Source organism: Phascolarctos cinereus, unplaced genomic scaffold, assembly GCF_003287225.1.
Source record: "Phascolarctos cinereus isolate Bilbo 61053 unplaced genomic scaffold, phaCin_HiC Scaffold_726;HRSCAF=1367, whole genome shotgun sequence".
Taxonomy (NCBI): domain Eukaryota; kingdom Metazoa; phylum Chordata; class Mammalia; order Diprotodontia; family Phascolarctidae; genus Phascolarctos; species Phascolarctos cinereus.
This window is the reverse complement of record NW_027556098.1, coordinates 131382439-131397668: the sequence shown is the minus strand read 5'-3', so window position 1 is coordinate 131397668 and position 15230 is coordinate 131382439. Positions and strand designations below refer to the sequence as shown.

General features: G+C 40.6%; 1 protein-coding gene across 1 annotated transcript in view; it reads right to left on the bottom strand.

The window, feature by feature from the left end:
• ARHGEF4 (Rho guanine nucleotide exchange factor 4) overlaps positions 1-15230 on the bottom strand; it is a 499313-nt gene that overhangs the window by 465969 nt on the left and 18114 nt on the right. The window contains 1 exon segment of the mRNA XM_020967146.2: positions 8604-8639. Within this exon segment, the coding sequence (XP_020822805.2) occupies positions 8604-8639 (36 nt within the window).

The window sequence follows — 15230 nt, the reverse complement described above, 5'->3', positions numbered from 1 at the left end:
CACAACCCACCTCTTTTTTCAATCATAAATTTCTTTAATAATATCCTTTGCACTGTTTCTCCTACATAATTCCTCATTTATAACACATTGCAGTCTGATTACAACAACCATGTACCTCTCCATTGCTATTTGGGTGATCCTTGGCTTCAGTTCTTCAGAGGTCTATAGTGTTCTGCTTGGTTATGAGACATGAGATGGATAAAAGAGTTAATGATAACCCCAAGATTTTGAAAGTATAAAATATAACCACAATTCTTTGAGGCAATCAGGGTTAAGTGACTAGTAAGTATCTCTGGCTGGATTTGAACTCAGATCCTCCTGACTCCAGGGTGAGTGCTCTATCCATTGAACCATCTAGCTGCCCCTAGGTTTTCTTGGCAAAGATCCTGGAGTCATTTGCTATTGCCTTCTCCAGCTTATTTTACAGATGAGGAAACTGAAGCAAAGCAGCCTTAAGTGACTTGCCCAGGGTTACATGGTTAGTACATGTCTGAGGGTAGATTTGCACTCAAGTCCTCTTGATTCCAGGCCCGGCACTCTATGTTTTGTGTTATCAAGATGTCCCATAATTTTTATTATACCGTGATTATTATTGAGAGGCAAACTGGTATAGTAGATAAAGGGCCATCCTTAGAGTCAGGAAAAACTCAAGTCCCACTCTTGACACGTATTGATGGAGTAACAATGAGCAAGTCGCTCCACCTCTATACATCCCAGGCAGCCCCTGGAACCTATAAATTACAAGTGAGACACTAATTTACTTCAGTGCAAGGAGTTTACACAGCAGGAATTTCAGATGAAATCGCACATTAATAAATACCTAAAGTACCCACCTCACAGGGTTGTTGAAAAGCTCAAAAAGAAATCATGTATGTAAAGTTCTCTGCAGACTTTAAAATGCTATATAGGAAAATCAGTTAGTATTGTCATTACCATTGGTAGACCTGGCCACTAGACTGCATTCTGTCTGGGAATGAAGAAATCACACTACAGGGTCATAACCCAAACTCTGGGTAAACAACCAGAACAAAATGATTTCTAGCTTATGATCAGGACTTTTTTTTTTTAACTTAGCTTATACCCATGAATAGCTTTGAGCTGAAACCTAATTATGTCTTGCACAGCAACTGGGGAGATGGTGATTCAGCCTATCCATGGGACTGTGGCTTCCTAGAGAGATTATAATAGCCTCTTTGAGCCGATTTTCCTATTTCCAGGATTGCTGGGGAGTGTATTTCAGTTGTAGATTCTGCAGCAAGCACCAATACCTGTAATTTCCTCCAGCATCCCCTTCTGTTCTGTCTCTAGAGTGAACCTCTGGGAACCCAGAGCACACCCTAAGAGAACAAGGACCTCAGCTGAATTCCCTCATGATGTACGGAGCGATCCTGAAGCAATCTAGCCAGCCAGCCTTCTGTAGTCCTGGGGAGAAAAGCCAGGACTTCTCCCAACAGCCAGAGCACACAATGAGGATGCTGTTCAGAATTAAGGGACATTGCTTGGTTGTGTATGTGTGGGGAGGTGAGGGGAGGAAGGAGGGGCATAGCATTTAAACAGAAAACTCAAAGGGCTTTAAATGTAATTGAATCATAGTGTCTATCTCTGTGTCTGTGAATGTTTATGTTTATCCATTTTAGATTAGGGGAAGGGGGGTGCAGGGCAAAGGTAAATGGACTTGGTCTTCCGTGAGAAACATGAAAAGCTAAATATTTCAACAGCTTGAAAGTTGTTCTACTGTTCTATATGTATGTATGTTTTGTTCTCTCACATAGGGAAAAAGAAAAAGGAGGTGCAGTTCCTAAGGGAGAAGGCAGATCCCTGTGGTAATTACTGACCACATTGGGAGCTGCCCCCGCAATGGAATATTGATTAGCTGGCTCTGAGTTTATATTCTTGGGAGGTCAGCACTCCTGCCAGCTGCCTCTCCCAAAGACAGAGGAGGCTCCTGTGGAAGAAAGGCAGATTCTAAAAGGGAATTGAGGAAGTGGGTGGCAGGGAAGCCCTCCCCCCAATATCCAGTTTATCTCGAACAATAGCACCCATTTAAAAGATTCCATTCATCAGTTCAGTTCAATAAGCATTGATAAAGCACCTACTATGTTCAGAACATAGGCACAGAGAGAGCCAAGCACCTGTGAGCTAAGACACTAATATCCAGTTAGCAGACAGAGTCTTTGTCACACGCTGGAAGAGATGGAGGCAGCAATTAGTTTTTGGGGAATTAAGGATTAGGCTAGAGAGGTTTCATTCTTTAAATTTTCTTGGATTTTCAAAGAAGACCTAAAGAAGCCGATGGTCATTTTGAGTTGGGTTTCAGAACTTAATCTCTAGCTCAGGGTTCCTTAACTTTTGTGTGTTGTGGACCCCTTTGGCACTCCAGGGAAGCCTATGGAACTTTTCTCAGAATAATGTTTGTATATTTTTCAATCATAATTGAAGGGAATGCTAATTTTTACTTAGAGATTAGTGAAAAGATAGATAAGTAGATATAGATAGATAGATAGATAGATAGATAGATAGATAGATAGATAGATAGATTTTTTTTCCTGTCAATGTTCACAGATACCCTGAAATTTATTCTTGGATGACTGCTGGTCAGTAGGTCTCAGGTTAGGAACTCTTATTCTCACCAGCTAAAAAAGGCAAATACTGCTCTTCAATATTTACTTTCTGTTCCAACCAGGCCAGTCCCCTGTGTTCCCCACCATGCACATACCATACTCATTTCTGTCTCTATGCCTCTGAGCTTTCCACTCCACCCTTAAGGTTGATGGGGAACAGTCTAAAGGCAGAACCAAAACCAGGATGTAGCCTGGGCTGTCTCAGAAAGTCCTTAAAAATCACAGAATCACCTAATGCTAGAAGACTAACATGCCTAGCCCATGGAGAGGTAACAGCACACACAATACCCAGAGGTAGAGAAAACACACATATGGCTAAGTTGCACAGTGGTTAGAGCACTGGGCCTGGAGTCAAAGAAGTCCGAGTTTAAATCTGGCCTCAGATACTTACTAGCTATGTGACCTTGGGCAAGTCACTTAACCTCTTTTGCCCCCATTTTCTCAAATAAAAAATGGTGATAATAATAGCACCTACCTCCTGGGGTTGTTATGAGGAACAAAGGAGATACTTATAAAAGCACATAGCACAATATCTGGCACATAGTAGGTGCTACGTACATGCTAGCTATACACTCAAAACTCCCCTGGCCCTTTCCTAGGCGTTGGCATTCTGGGAAAAGTGACAAAGTCATATAAGATAAGTCACCTGGACATTTTAATGATGAAATGCACGCCTATCCTGAATTCTGGAGGCTCCCCAATGTCAGAGTCAACTTCTGAGAGTACCTGAAACTATTACAAAACCCTACGATAATGATGAGTGTATGACTACTCCTGGCTGTATGGTCCTCAATTCCTCCTCCTCAAATCCCCCAAAACACAACTACCCAGTACAATCATAATGTTGGCACAGTCCAAGTCATCTGTGAGTGTTTCATTGTGATCCCTTGCATGTGCTGGCTCAGCATCACTGCCACCTCAGCCAGGGTGGTGACATCTTTGCTCATGCTGGGTCCCCTTCCTGCAATATCCTCCTTTCTCTTCACCATCTATCTATCCAAGTCCTACCCAAAACTTAGAGTCCAGCCCAGGGTCCAGATCAAGTTCCTCATTCCTCATGAAGTTTAATCTGACTTCTCTAGCCCATGAAACTCATAGTTTCTTCCTTTCTCCGAATTACAACAACACATACAGTCTATTCCCCTCATTTTAGTGTTCATTCACTGTGTCAGTAAATCTTGCTGAATGGAATTAAACACAAATATTTTTTTCCATCTCGATTTCAAAAATGAGTAGCCTTTTAAAAAGCAACAAGAAACATTTATTGATCATCTATGTGCAAAGCACTACCTATTCCCTACCCTCAAAGACCTTATAATCTCAGGAGGGTAGTAGGGAATAGAACATATATACAAATAAAAATGATACAAGATAGAACAACTGATACTTAATAATAGCTGACACATATAGCGCCTTAATATTTACAAAGCATTTTACTCATATTATCTCATTTGGTCCTCACAAGAACCCTGAGAGGGTGATGCTACTATTATTCCCCTTGACAGATGAGGAAAACTGAGGTAGACAGTGATTGAGTGACTTGCTGAGGGTCACTCACTAGTAAGTATCTGAAGCAGGATTTGAACTCAGGTCTATCCTAAATCTAAATCCAGCATTTTATACAGTATGTCACCTCTCTAGATTTGTATGGAATTTAGGGGTTTATAAAATGCTTCCTTCGTAACAACCTTAGATAAAAGGGAAGGAAACTATCATTATCCCTTTCTTTCATACCTGAGGAAACTATAGCTCAGAGATCATATAATTAGTCCATGGTCAAATAACTTTTAAGTGTAAGAAAGTGAGTCCTAACTTAGGTCTCTTAACTCCAAGCCCAGTGTTCCTTCCAGTATAGCATGGGTAAAAGAGAGTTCTAGACAAAAATACAGTAAAAGTCTAAGGAGGAAGAAACCACTCTTTAGCTGAGGAAATGAGGGCAGACTTTATCAGGAGGTAATACCTGAGTTGAACTTAAAATTGCTGAATCCCGCTGACCAGAACCCAAATATTGCATTGCTGAAACATGAACTGAAGCTGATTTCTTAAAACACTTGGTGAACCTTTTTAAATAGGAACCAGACCTATTAAAATCCTTCTCTGCAGAAGGGTTTTAGCAAATGAAAATGTTTTTAGCAGTCTTTAACAATGATAGATAGCATTTTATAACACTTTAAGATTTGCAACATGCTTTACAAATATTAGATCCTCACAATAAACATTAAAGGGTAGGTTTTTCTATTATTGCCTCCATTTTACAGAAGAGGAAACTGAGGTGGACGGGTCACTCAACTAGTTAATGTCTAAGGCAGTATTTGAGTTCAAATCCTCCTAACTCCAGGTCCTGTGCTCTAACCACTATACCACTTAGCTATTTGTGTCATATGGAGGATAATCTGTTGTCTTATGATTCTTAAATTTATAGCTTTACCATTGAGCCCTGGATGAAGCACCCAACAATAATGATGTCCAACTAACAGTAATAGTCTCAAATACAGGCTAAAGTGGAGCATACAAAAATCAAGCCTCCATCATGATCATGTACTGCAACCTAGGTGTCCCAGCTCTGCATTCAGCCAGCATAGCTCCATCAATCCATCCATCTACTCATTTGTCTATTCACTTACCAAGTTATTACTGAATGCCCACTGTGTACCCAGGCTCAGACTAGGCACTGTAGGGAAAACAAAAGAAGGAGAACATAGTCTCTGACTCTCCAAGAGCCATCAGTCTCAACTGACTGGCTCTCAAAAGACTAGCTTTTCCAGGGGGAAGAGGCCATTTGGTTGCTGTGTAATGAGCCATGACAATAAACAGGGTCACTTAAACCAAACCAGATCAGGAAGCCCAAACCATAATGAACCACAGTAAATCTACTGAAACCTGAAATGAACCTAATTTTTAAAATACAAATGTGAACTAAACCAAAATTAATTTGAAAAAAAAAACACCTAGTAAACTCCTTCAAGCAAGAGTCATATCTGTGTATTTTTTTAAAAATCTGTTGAGTCAGAAAAAAACCAGGAATATTAAAATGTTCTTCAAACTGAACTTGAACCGAACCATTCTCTATTGCTCTGAATCTGCCATTTTTTTTCTGTAAGAGTTTGAGTGGGTAGAGATTGTTTACTTAGCTGTAAAATGGAAATGATGAGTAGCTCTATCTACCCCCAACAAGGGTTCTGTGAAAAAACTGCTTTGTAAACCTTAGAGTCCTATGTAGAAGTGAGTGATTTCTCTGTTCCCTTTGCTGTGACATAATGCTGCAGGCTTTTATATGCTAGCAGAGGTGGGGAACCTGTGGCCTCGAGGCCACATATGGCCCTCTAAGTCCTCAAGTGAAGCCCTTTGACTGAATCCAAACTTCTGAAGTCAAAGGGCCACACTTGAGGACCTAGAGGGCCACATGTGACTTCAAGAACGCAGGTTCCCCACTCCTGTTAAGGTGTCCACTCTGTCAGTAATGTATCCCAGGGGCTTCTTGGTCATTCCCTCCTTTTCCCTTCCTTCTCCCCTTCTCCCCTCCTTACTGAACATTCAGTTGATAAACAGATCAGTTCCAAAATCCTTCTTCACCCCACCCCACCCCCAACTCCAATCTTTTGGGGCACACAAAAACTGAATGATAATAGCCCATTACATTTATTCAAAATTTTAAATATTTTAGAAAGTAAAAAAGTTTTCAATTAATTATCTCATTTAAACCTTATGACATTCCTGGAATATGTCATTTGACAGATAAGGAAACTGAGGACCCTGGAGCTAACGTGTCTAGAGGAGTATCATTGGTTAGCAAAGGAGACAGAGAAGGAGCTATGAGATAACCTAGAACAGTGTGGTGTTCCTGAAGACCAATAAGAAGATAGTATCTAGTAGAAAGGGGCTGTCAGTTCTCTCATTTGCCAGAGACCTTCCCAAGGTCAGTTAGAAGCAGAGCTAGGATTAGAGGCCCATGTCTTCTGACTCTCAGCCCATCTTCCTCCCTATGAGAATATCCCCAAAAGAAGACTGGAACCAATCTCTCTCACAGATCTTTGATAAAGGGGTGAGGGGAAGACAGGTAGAGTGAGGGCTGAATCCTAACTGGAACGTCTCTTGGGTTTGTCCCTAGACCCAGGAAAGTTACTTGGGGAGCCCTGGGGGCTCCGGGATTACTTATGATTTCAGAGATATGAGATAAGGATAATAGGAGGGACCCAAAGAATCAGGATCATAGCTTTAGAGCTGAAAAGAACCCTAGGCCATTGACTCCAACCCCCTCCTTTCAGAGATGAAGAAAGTGAGGCTTTATCCACAACTTTGACTTATACAAGGTTGTAAACGTCAAAAAAAAAAAGGATTTGAACCCAGGTCCTTTGACACCAGAGCCAATGCTCTTTTCACCATGCCACAATGCCTCTCTAATTATATAATCTTGGACAACTCACTTGACTTCCCTCAGGTAAGAGAGTTCAGTTTTCCTAAATGTAAAATGGACTTGCACTGTCTACCTCACAAAGCTGTGGAAAAGAAAGGACTTTGCAAATCTTAGAGTTAAAGCTCTAGATGATTGTGAACTATTATTATCATTGTCAAAAGAACAAGCAGGCCTATGAATGCCCAAGTGAACACCAATGCAACTGGATTGGAACTAGTGGAGGCCCATCACTGTACGATTAATTTTTTCAGTCATGTCCGACTCTTCACGACCCCATTTGGGGTTTTCTTAGCAAAGATACTGGAGTGGTTTGCCATTTCCTTCTCCAGCTCATTTTATGAATGTGGAAACTGAGGCAAACAAGGTTAAGTGACTTGCCCAGGATCACATAGCTAGTAAGTGTCTGAGGCCAGATTTGAACTCAGGAAGAGGAGTCTTCCTTACTCCAGGCCAAGCATTATGTCCACTATGCCACCTAACCGCCCACCAGTAGGCAAAATGTCAGGTCCTTACTGATTCCTCCTTCCCTTTCCTGAAAGGACAAGTAAGGAAGGGGCTGCTGAAAGGGCCCCAGCAAATAATCTCTTCAATGCTAATTGAATCATAGATTTATATGTGATAGGGATCTAAGAGGCCATCGGATCCATCCCCCATACTTTGTGGAGAGGCTAAGTCACTTGCCCAGGATCACATAGCTAGTAAGTATCTGAGGCAAGATTTGAATCTACATCTTCCTACCTAAAAGGCTGGAAATCAGGAATACTCATCTTCTTGAGTTCAAATTAACCTTAGACACTTACTAGCTGTGTAATTCTGGGCAAGTCACCTAATCCTGTTTGCCTCTGTTCCTCATCTGTCAAATGAGCTAGTGAAGGAAATGGCAAACCACTTCAGTATCTCTGCCAAGAAAACCCCACATGGGGTCACAAAGAGTCAGACGCAACTGAACCACCACAACTTCTTGTCTAAATCCAGGGCACTTTCCACTCTTCTATTTTGCCTCTCTTCTGCCCTTAACCAGCTAAAATACATCCAATTGGCACTCTGCAGTGAAATTAGTTGTCAACTAAGCCCCCATAGTAGTTACACAGACAGGAAACTTTGAATGGACTACCTGGTGAGTACCCTGCCCAAGCACTTTTTTGAGCTCCTGAAAATGGGTCCCTTTACCAGAAGCATGGCCCTGGTGAGCTTAGAGCAGCCTCCCTGCTCTTGCATTGAGTTCTAAGTATCACAGAAACTCAACAGGTCGGGAGGTGAGATGGGAGAAGGCAAAAGAAAATTTTCTATGTCTCCTCTCAAGGATGAGAAAGGCAAGGACCCAATGGGTCAATAGCTCCAGGAGATCCAGCTCAAGCTTCACCCCATGAGTGAAGGCTTCCCTAACCACCCCAGTGCACAGTAATGGCTTCCTTTTCTGAACATCTATGGTGTCTGTGGTCTCTACCCAACACTTTGCCCTTTAATTCTCCCCTGTTGACCAGTTACAAGGAGTGACTATTCCTGAATTTTCAACCACCCAACTGTAGAAATCCTGGCGATGTGATGATGGAAAAAAAAAATCTTACCTGTTTGGATGAATGAGGTCTTTGTTCATAGGCTTTCTGCAGAGAGAAAATAAGAAAAGACAGAAAAAATACGGAAAGTTAGGAAGAAAGATAATTAAGATAACCTAAAGCATTTCACAACCAGCACAGTGCAGTGGAAAGCTTGCTGACTTTGGGCTAGAAGGTGCCTCCTTCTATCCATTTTCATAGATGAGGAAGCTAAGGACCGGGGAGTTTAAATAACCTGTTATCACTGAATCTGGGATTGACTTCTGACTCTAATGTTTGCTATAGCTAGTTACTTCTGAGACATTTTTGGGCCTCCGTCTCATCTTTTATAAATGACAAGGTTGGACTAGATTACAAGTTCTTAATCGTTTTTATGCCATGGATCTCTTTGGCAGTCTGGTGAAACCTATGAACTCTTCTCAGAATAATGGTTTTAAACGATCAAAGGAAATGTTTGATTTCAGTTACAGATGAGTAAAAACAAGGAAGTAATTTTTTCCTATCTACAAGGTCATGACAAACCCTCCTGGTATGAAATGGATGAGAATTGTCAATAGAAGACTACAAAAAGAGCCCTGGTAGATTTGCCATTATAGGTATATCTTATTTTATACAATAGATGTGCTCTAGAAAGGCTCTGTGAAAAAAATTTAAATGAATAAGTTGAACCCTGTTTTAAATGTTCCAAGAAGGAACTAAGCTTTTATTAAGTACCTACTGTGTGTCAGACTTATTATCCCCAATTTACAGTTGAGGAAACTGAGACAAACAGAGTTAAGTGAGTTGCCTAGGGTCACACAGTTATGTAAGTTTCTCAGGACGGGTTTGAAATTGGTCTTCCCTATTCCAGGCCCATTCCACTAACAACTACACCACTTAAAAGAATCTTCTGATTAATCCCTTTATAAAACAAGTAATTACCATTCAATTATTAATTGTGTGCATTTATTTGTTCTTATTTCAGGTTTGCTTAAGGTAAGATACATTGGTATTTCCACAACACTCCTCAGGGAGTAGGTTGGCTACTATTTCCTTTGCTGGTGGAAATTCAGTTCAATTTAATTCAACTCAAGAAATAGTTGTTAATGACAAATTATGTACCAGGCAGCAATAGTTCCTGCCCTCAAGGACAATCTACTGGTGGTAGGGGTGAGTGTCCAACAGTTACACAGTTAAGTAAACACAAAATTAATTCAAGATTAATTTTAGAGGGAGAAAGGACCAGAAACTGAGATTGAATGGTGTTGGGGGAAGAACAGAAATGGTCTTATTGTGGGAGGTGAGAGGGCTAATACCTAGAATGGCTAAATCAAATGTCTAAGTAGCTTTTCACAAATTAAATAGGTAGACAGATGAAAATTAAGGTGAAGTTTAAAATGGCATTTCCTACAATCCAGAAAATACATTATGTTGGTGTTGTTTATCCTTCATTCTCAAAGAGAATCATGACATCAGAAAGGTGATGTCATGACCATGCATGTGCGAGTAGACCAGGGCAGAAAAGAACCTAGGGGGTCATAGGAACAGGACATAGTGACAACAACATTCACATTACTGCTCACGATTTTCTTAGAGATGTGACTTGGGAGCAAGATTCTCAAAAAAAGATTGTAGCAACAAATTCAGTGTGATAAGTTTCAGTTTAGTCTCCTCATCCCCACACCATTACCACTCCCTTCCCTTGGCAGAAATGTCAAACAAGGCCCCTTTACTGTTTATTCATTGCAAAATAGGTCTCTAACAGAGAAGGTTATCTGGTGCTACCCCAATCTCCAACCCTGTTTCCCCCCACCATGTCTTCCTACAAACTTTTCAAAGGTAGTTAACAGATTTACTGTAAACTGAACCATAAAGGAGGTGAATTACTAAAATAGTTGGCTTTCTTTTCCCAAAATTCCACACACCCAACAGAACAGCTGAGGGCTGATAGGAAGCCAAGCTAAAAATTCCAAGACAACTTAGTACACCAAGTTGCCCTTTCCAACTCCCCAGCCCCACTATCACTCCCTCTCTCTCCCTCCAAACTTTACTTTTACTCAAAAGACACTAAAGTCTAGTATATAAGCACCCCCAAATGACCCCATCTCAACTATAAATGTATAGCATTTGAATCCAAGATTCTGAGCTTAACAAATCTTTCTAGCAGAGAGTGGGATGACTTGGAGAAGAATCAGGTCAGTGAGACTTGCCAAGATATTCCAGTACAATCCAGTATTTAATAATCATCTGTTTCACGTTTTGGGAGTTCCCTAAGAGCCAAGACCTAGATGACACAAAGAACTGGAGTTAGGAAGACCTGGGTTTAAACGTGGCCTTAGACACTTACTAGCTGTGTGTCCCTGGGCAGGCCACTTAAGCCCTGTCTGCCTCAGTTTCTTCCACTGTAAAATGAGAATAATAGCTCCTTCTACTACCTCCCAAGGTTAATGTGCTTGACGTAATGCTGAGCACATAGTAGGAGCTCAATAAATGCTTGTTTCTTTCCCTCCTCCTCTTAGTTTCCACCATAAAACCTAGCATAGCACCAACCACAGTATGGGAACAAATTCAGGGCATTAGAAAGAGCTCTGCACCCAAAATCTGGACCCAAAACAGACCTTCTGTTTTCAGGTTCTGACCTTGCAACTTTAACAGCTCATGTGAGACCTTAGCACTGTAGGTTCTCCATCAAATATTCACTTTAATGACCTGAATTATTCTCTGCAATCCAAAAAGAGATATCGTAAGTCAGTGCCCAGTGTAGGAAACAGGACTCCTAGAAAAGTCTAAGAAAAGCTAGATGTATACCTTTGTCAGAGAGTTTGGAGAATTCAATTCAATTCAACAAGCATTTAATAAGTGCTACAGGCAGCCAAGTGGTGAAGGTTATAGAGTGTCAGTGGAAAACCACTCCAGTGCTTTGCCAAGAAACCCCAAATGGGATCACAGAGTTGGGCATGACTGAATTGACTAAACAACAAGAAGTGGGTGCTGGCACTGTACTGGGTATTGGGTAGACAAAGACAGAAATGAAACAATTTCTTTCCTGAAGGAGCATCCATTCTGTGGAAGAGACAACATGAACACATATAAAGTATATATAACTTCATAATGAAGAGTCATTGTGAGGATAAAATGAAATAACATTTGTAAACTTTGCAAACCTTAAGGCGCTATCTAAATGATATCATCATTTTAATGTTATTATTTTCTGTTAATTTTCTATGCTTTGTGTATACTTCATATGTACACATGTACCTGTGGTCCATCAACTAGTAGCTGGGAAGATTGGGAAGAGTGGAAATGTAGCATGGACAGAACTCTGTGTATTCCCAACAAACCTGTTGGCATTCAGTAGCCAAAAATAATCTGCCATAACCTGTATCAGCAGAACATCTAATTGAAGGGGTTCTTAATCTTTTTTGTGTGTAATTGATCCTTTCAGCAGTCTAATAAAGCCTATGGATCCCTTCACAGAATTATGTTTTTATACATTACACATATTTTAAATACATATATATGTATATAAATATAATTACATGTGTATATAATGTGTATAAATACAATTTATACATGTTTAAACACATAAAATAAAATACATAGGACTACAGAAAATTCAATTACATTGAAATACAGTTATCAAAAAAACATTTTTTTAAATTGATGGACTCCAGGTAAAGGACCCCCTGATTAATCCATCAGAAAACATAAGAATGAGCCTATTCAAACTCTAGTATTACCCAAAATGTCCCCTGTGATTCTTCTTTCTGGTCTAGAAAATGCTTTCCCTGGGAGTAGGGTGAGGAGAATTCATTCAGGCTTATTCCCAAGACCCCAGGCTTCACCACATGGGATAGCATGAAGTAGCTCCTCATTTTGGCCTTTAGATCACGCCTAGTTTAAAGCAGACAACCATCTCTGAGCCAGGTATGTACAGGGAGTGAGTTGAGCAATTGCTCTAAGCTAAAATCCCAGAAAGAGGCTGCCAAACCAAGTACCCCTTTCATCAACTACTCTCTACTGCTCCAGCAGCTCCACCACAAACTGGCCAACTATGTGTTCTAGACACCTCACTGCGCTGACTCAGGGATCAAGATATTTCTGGCTGTTTGGTTGGGCTGAGGATGAAGGGGAGACAGCTGTGGATTTGAAAGGGGAGGGAGGATCTTGCATAATTTAGGTTAGTATAAAGGGAGATAAAGTACACATACATAAAAGTGAGAAAAGGAAGTGAGTACAACTAAGAACTCAACATCCTTAGAATTTACCCTACCATTAAAATCCTTAGTAAATAATATTTTGCATTGTATAACACTTTTAAAGAGCTCCCAAAGAGGGTCCTTGTACTCCTCTCATTCAGAACCTGTGCTAAGAACTCATGACACTGCTACTTGTTCTGTCTGTGTTGTATCCATTCTTTCTTGCTTCTAGGGAAAGGAGCCTGGAAATGGCTATGACTTTGTGAGTCCTGAAAGATCCGGAGAGCAAGCCATCAGGAGGTCAAGGAATAGAATGTATGCAAGTGTGACAGTCAGCCAGTCCAGAACTGAGACCTAAATGAATGACCTTTGGAACCTAGTCCAGCGGTCCTTCATCCAAGGGTTATCCTGCAATTAGATGTGAACCTATGGCAACCAAGGTCATTTGCAGCTCAATTCACTCTTCAGACTCTAAGCTCCCCATCAACTACCTCACCCATCTAAAGAGTATTCTGCCCTGAGGCTTGCTCATTGATTGATGAGCCCCTGCTGGTCATTTTTTGAGCAGCCCCAGTCATGCTGCTTATTTACTTCTAGCTCAACTCAATCACTCTTTGGACTGCTCCTAGCCTCACTGTAGGATTTGTCTTCCTCCGCTAGAATGTAATCTCGTTGACAGTGGTTGCTCGGTTTTCAGTTGCATCTAGCTCTTCATGACCCAATTTGGGGTTTTCTTGGCAAAGATATTGGAGAGGTTTGCTATTTCCTTCTCCAGATCATTTTACAAATGAAGAAACTGAGGCAAACAGGGTTAAATTATTTGCCCACAATCACATAAGTGGTAAGTATCTGAGGCCAGATTTTAACTCAGGAAGATGAGTCTTCCTGACTCCAGGAGCACTCTATCTACTGTACCATCTACCTCTCCTACCCTTTGACAGATGGGACCATCTTGTTTTCTTGTATTTATATCCCCAATACTTAGCACATGCCCTGCATAAATGTTCTATCTATCATCTAGTTATCCATCTATCTATTCATCTATCTAATCTAATCTATCTATCTATCTATCTATCTATATTTAATTATCTATCTACTACTAATGGTAAGACTGAGCCCACATTTCCCAGTGACTGAGGTGGAACGTTTGTACTTCTGTCTTTGCTCTATCTTCACAATAAATAGCTCTTTGTAAAAGCTAAAAACAGAGTGTCCCCAGATATATTATCTTATGAGACATTCTTCAAGGTAGGCTGCCAGTGGTTTAGTGAATGAGTACTAGGCCAGGAGTCAGGAAGATTTGGGCTCAAGACCAGTCTCTGACACTTACTGTGTGTATCCAAAACTCATAATCACACACACATCCTTTTTTGTTATTTTTCTCTATAGGTTACCACTCTTCTAGTGACTTAGATTCATAACCTGGGAGCCATCCTTGATTCTTTCCTCAATCAATCGATGCACAAATATTTATTAAGTACCTACTATATGCCAGGCACTGTGCTTCCCCCATTACCAATCAATTTCTAAGTTTTGTTGATTCTTTTTCCAAGGTTCTTCAATCTATATCCTTCTCTCATCTAACATGGCAACTCACCTGAATTATTGCAATAGCGTCCTAATTGTTCTCCTTGCTTCCAGGCTCTCCCCTCTCCAATCCATCCTCCACAAAGATAAATTTTAAAATTACTGTTTTAAAATCACAGATCAAGCCATGTCATTTCCCTGCTCATGGAGCTTCCAGAGGTCTCTGTTGCTTATAGGATAATATACAAACTCTACCATCATCATGCTCTTGTAGGAAAAGCTCATCAACAGGAAAAGAGCAACGCAGAGGTTACATTTGCTTTGTACTCATACCTCTTCAGTACCCTAGTTGCCTTAAACTTCTGATTAGAGGACTGAGATTGGAGCAAAAAACTCCCTAAGCCACCATTTTAAGAGGCTTCAGAAGCCCATACAATTCTTCATTTCCCACCTGCTGTACTCCTTAGATTGGAGTCCACCATCATTATGCCTTCTTTCCTCTCTCCCTTTCTGCTTCCTTTTATATGTTATCTTCCCCCATTAGATTGAAAGCTTCTTGAGGGAAGAGTCTGTTCTTTTTCTTTTATCCCCAGTGCTTAGCTCTGTGCCTGGTACATAGTTGGCACTTCATAAATGTATATTGTATTGTATTGTATTGTAGCAGTTAAAGCCTTTCACAATGTGACTCTACAATATCCAGGCTAATTACATACGCCTACTCTCATACATTGTACATTCCATCTAAACTGGCTTCTCTGCTGTTCCCTGTATATCTTAAGTCTTGATACCATGTTCTCTATATAAAACAATCCCTCTCCTCTCTTGGTGACTTTATACAGGCTGTTCCCACGCCTGGAAATATCTCCTTTCTCATCTCCTCCTCTTGGAACATCTAGTTTCCTTTATGGCTTATCTCAAGTGCCATCTTTTTCAG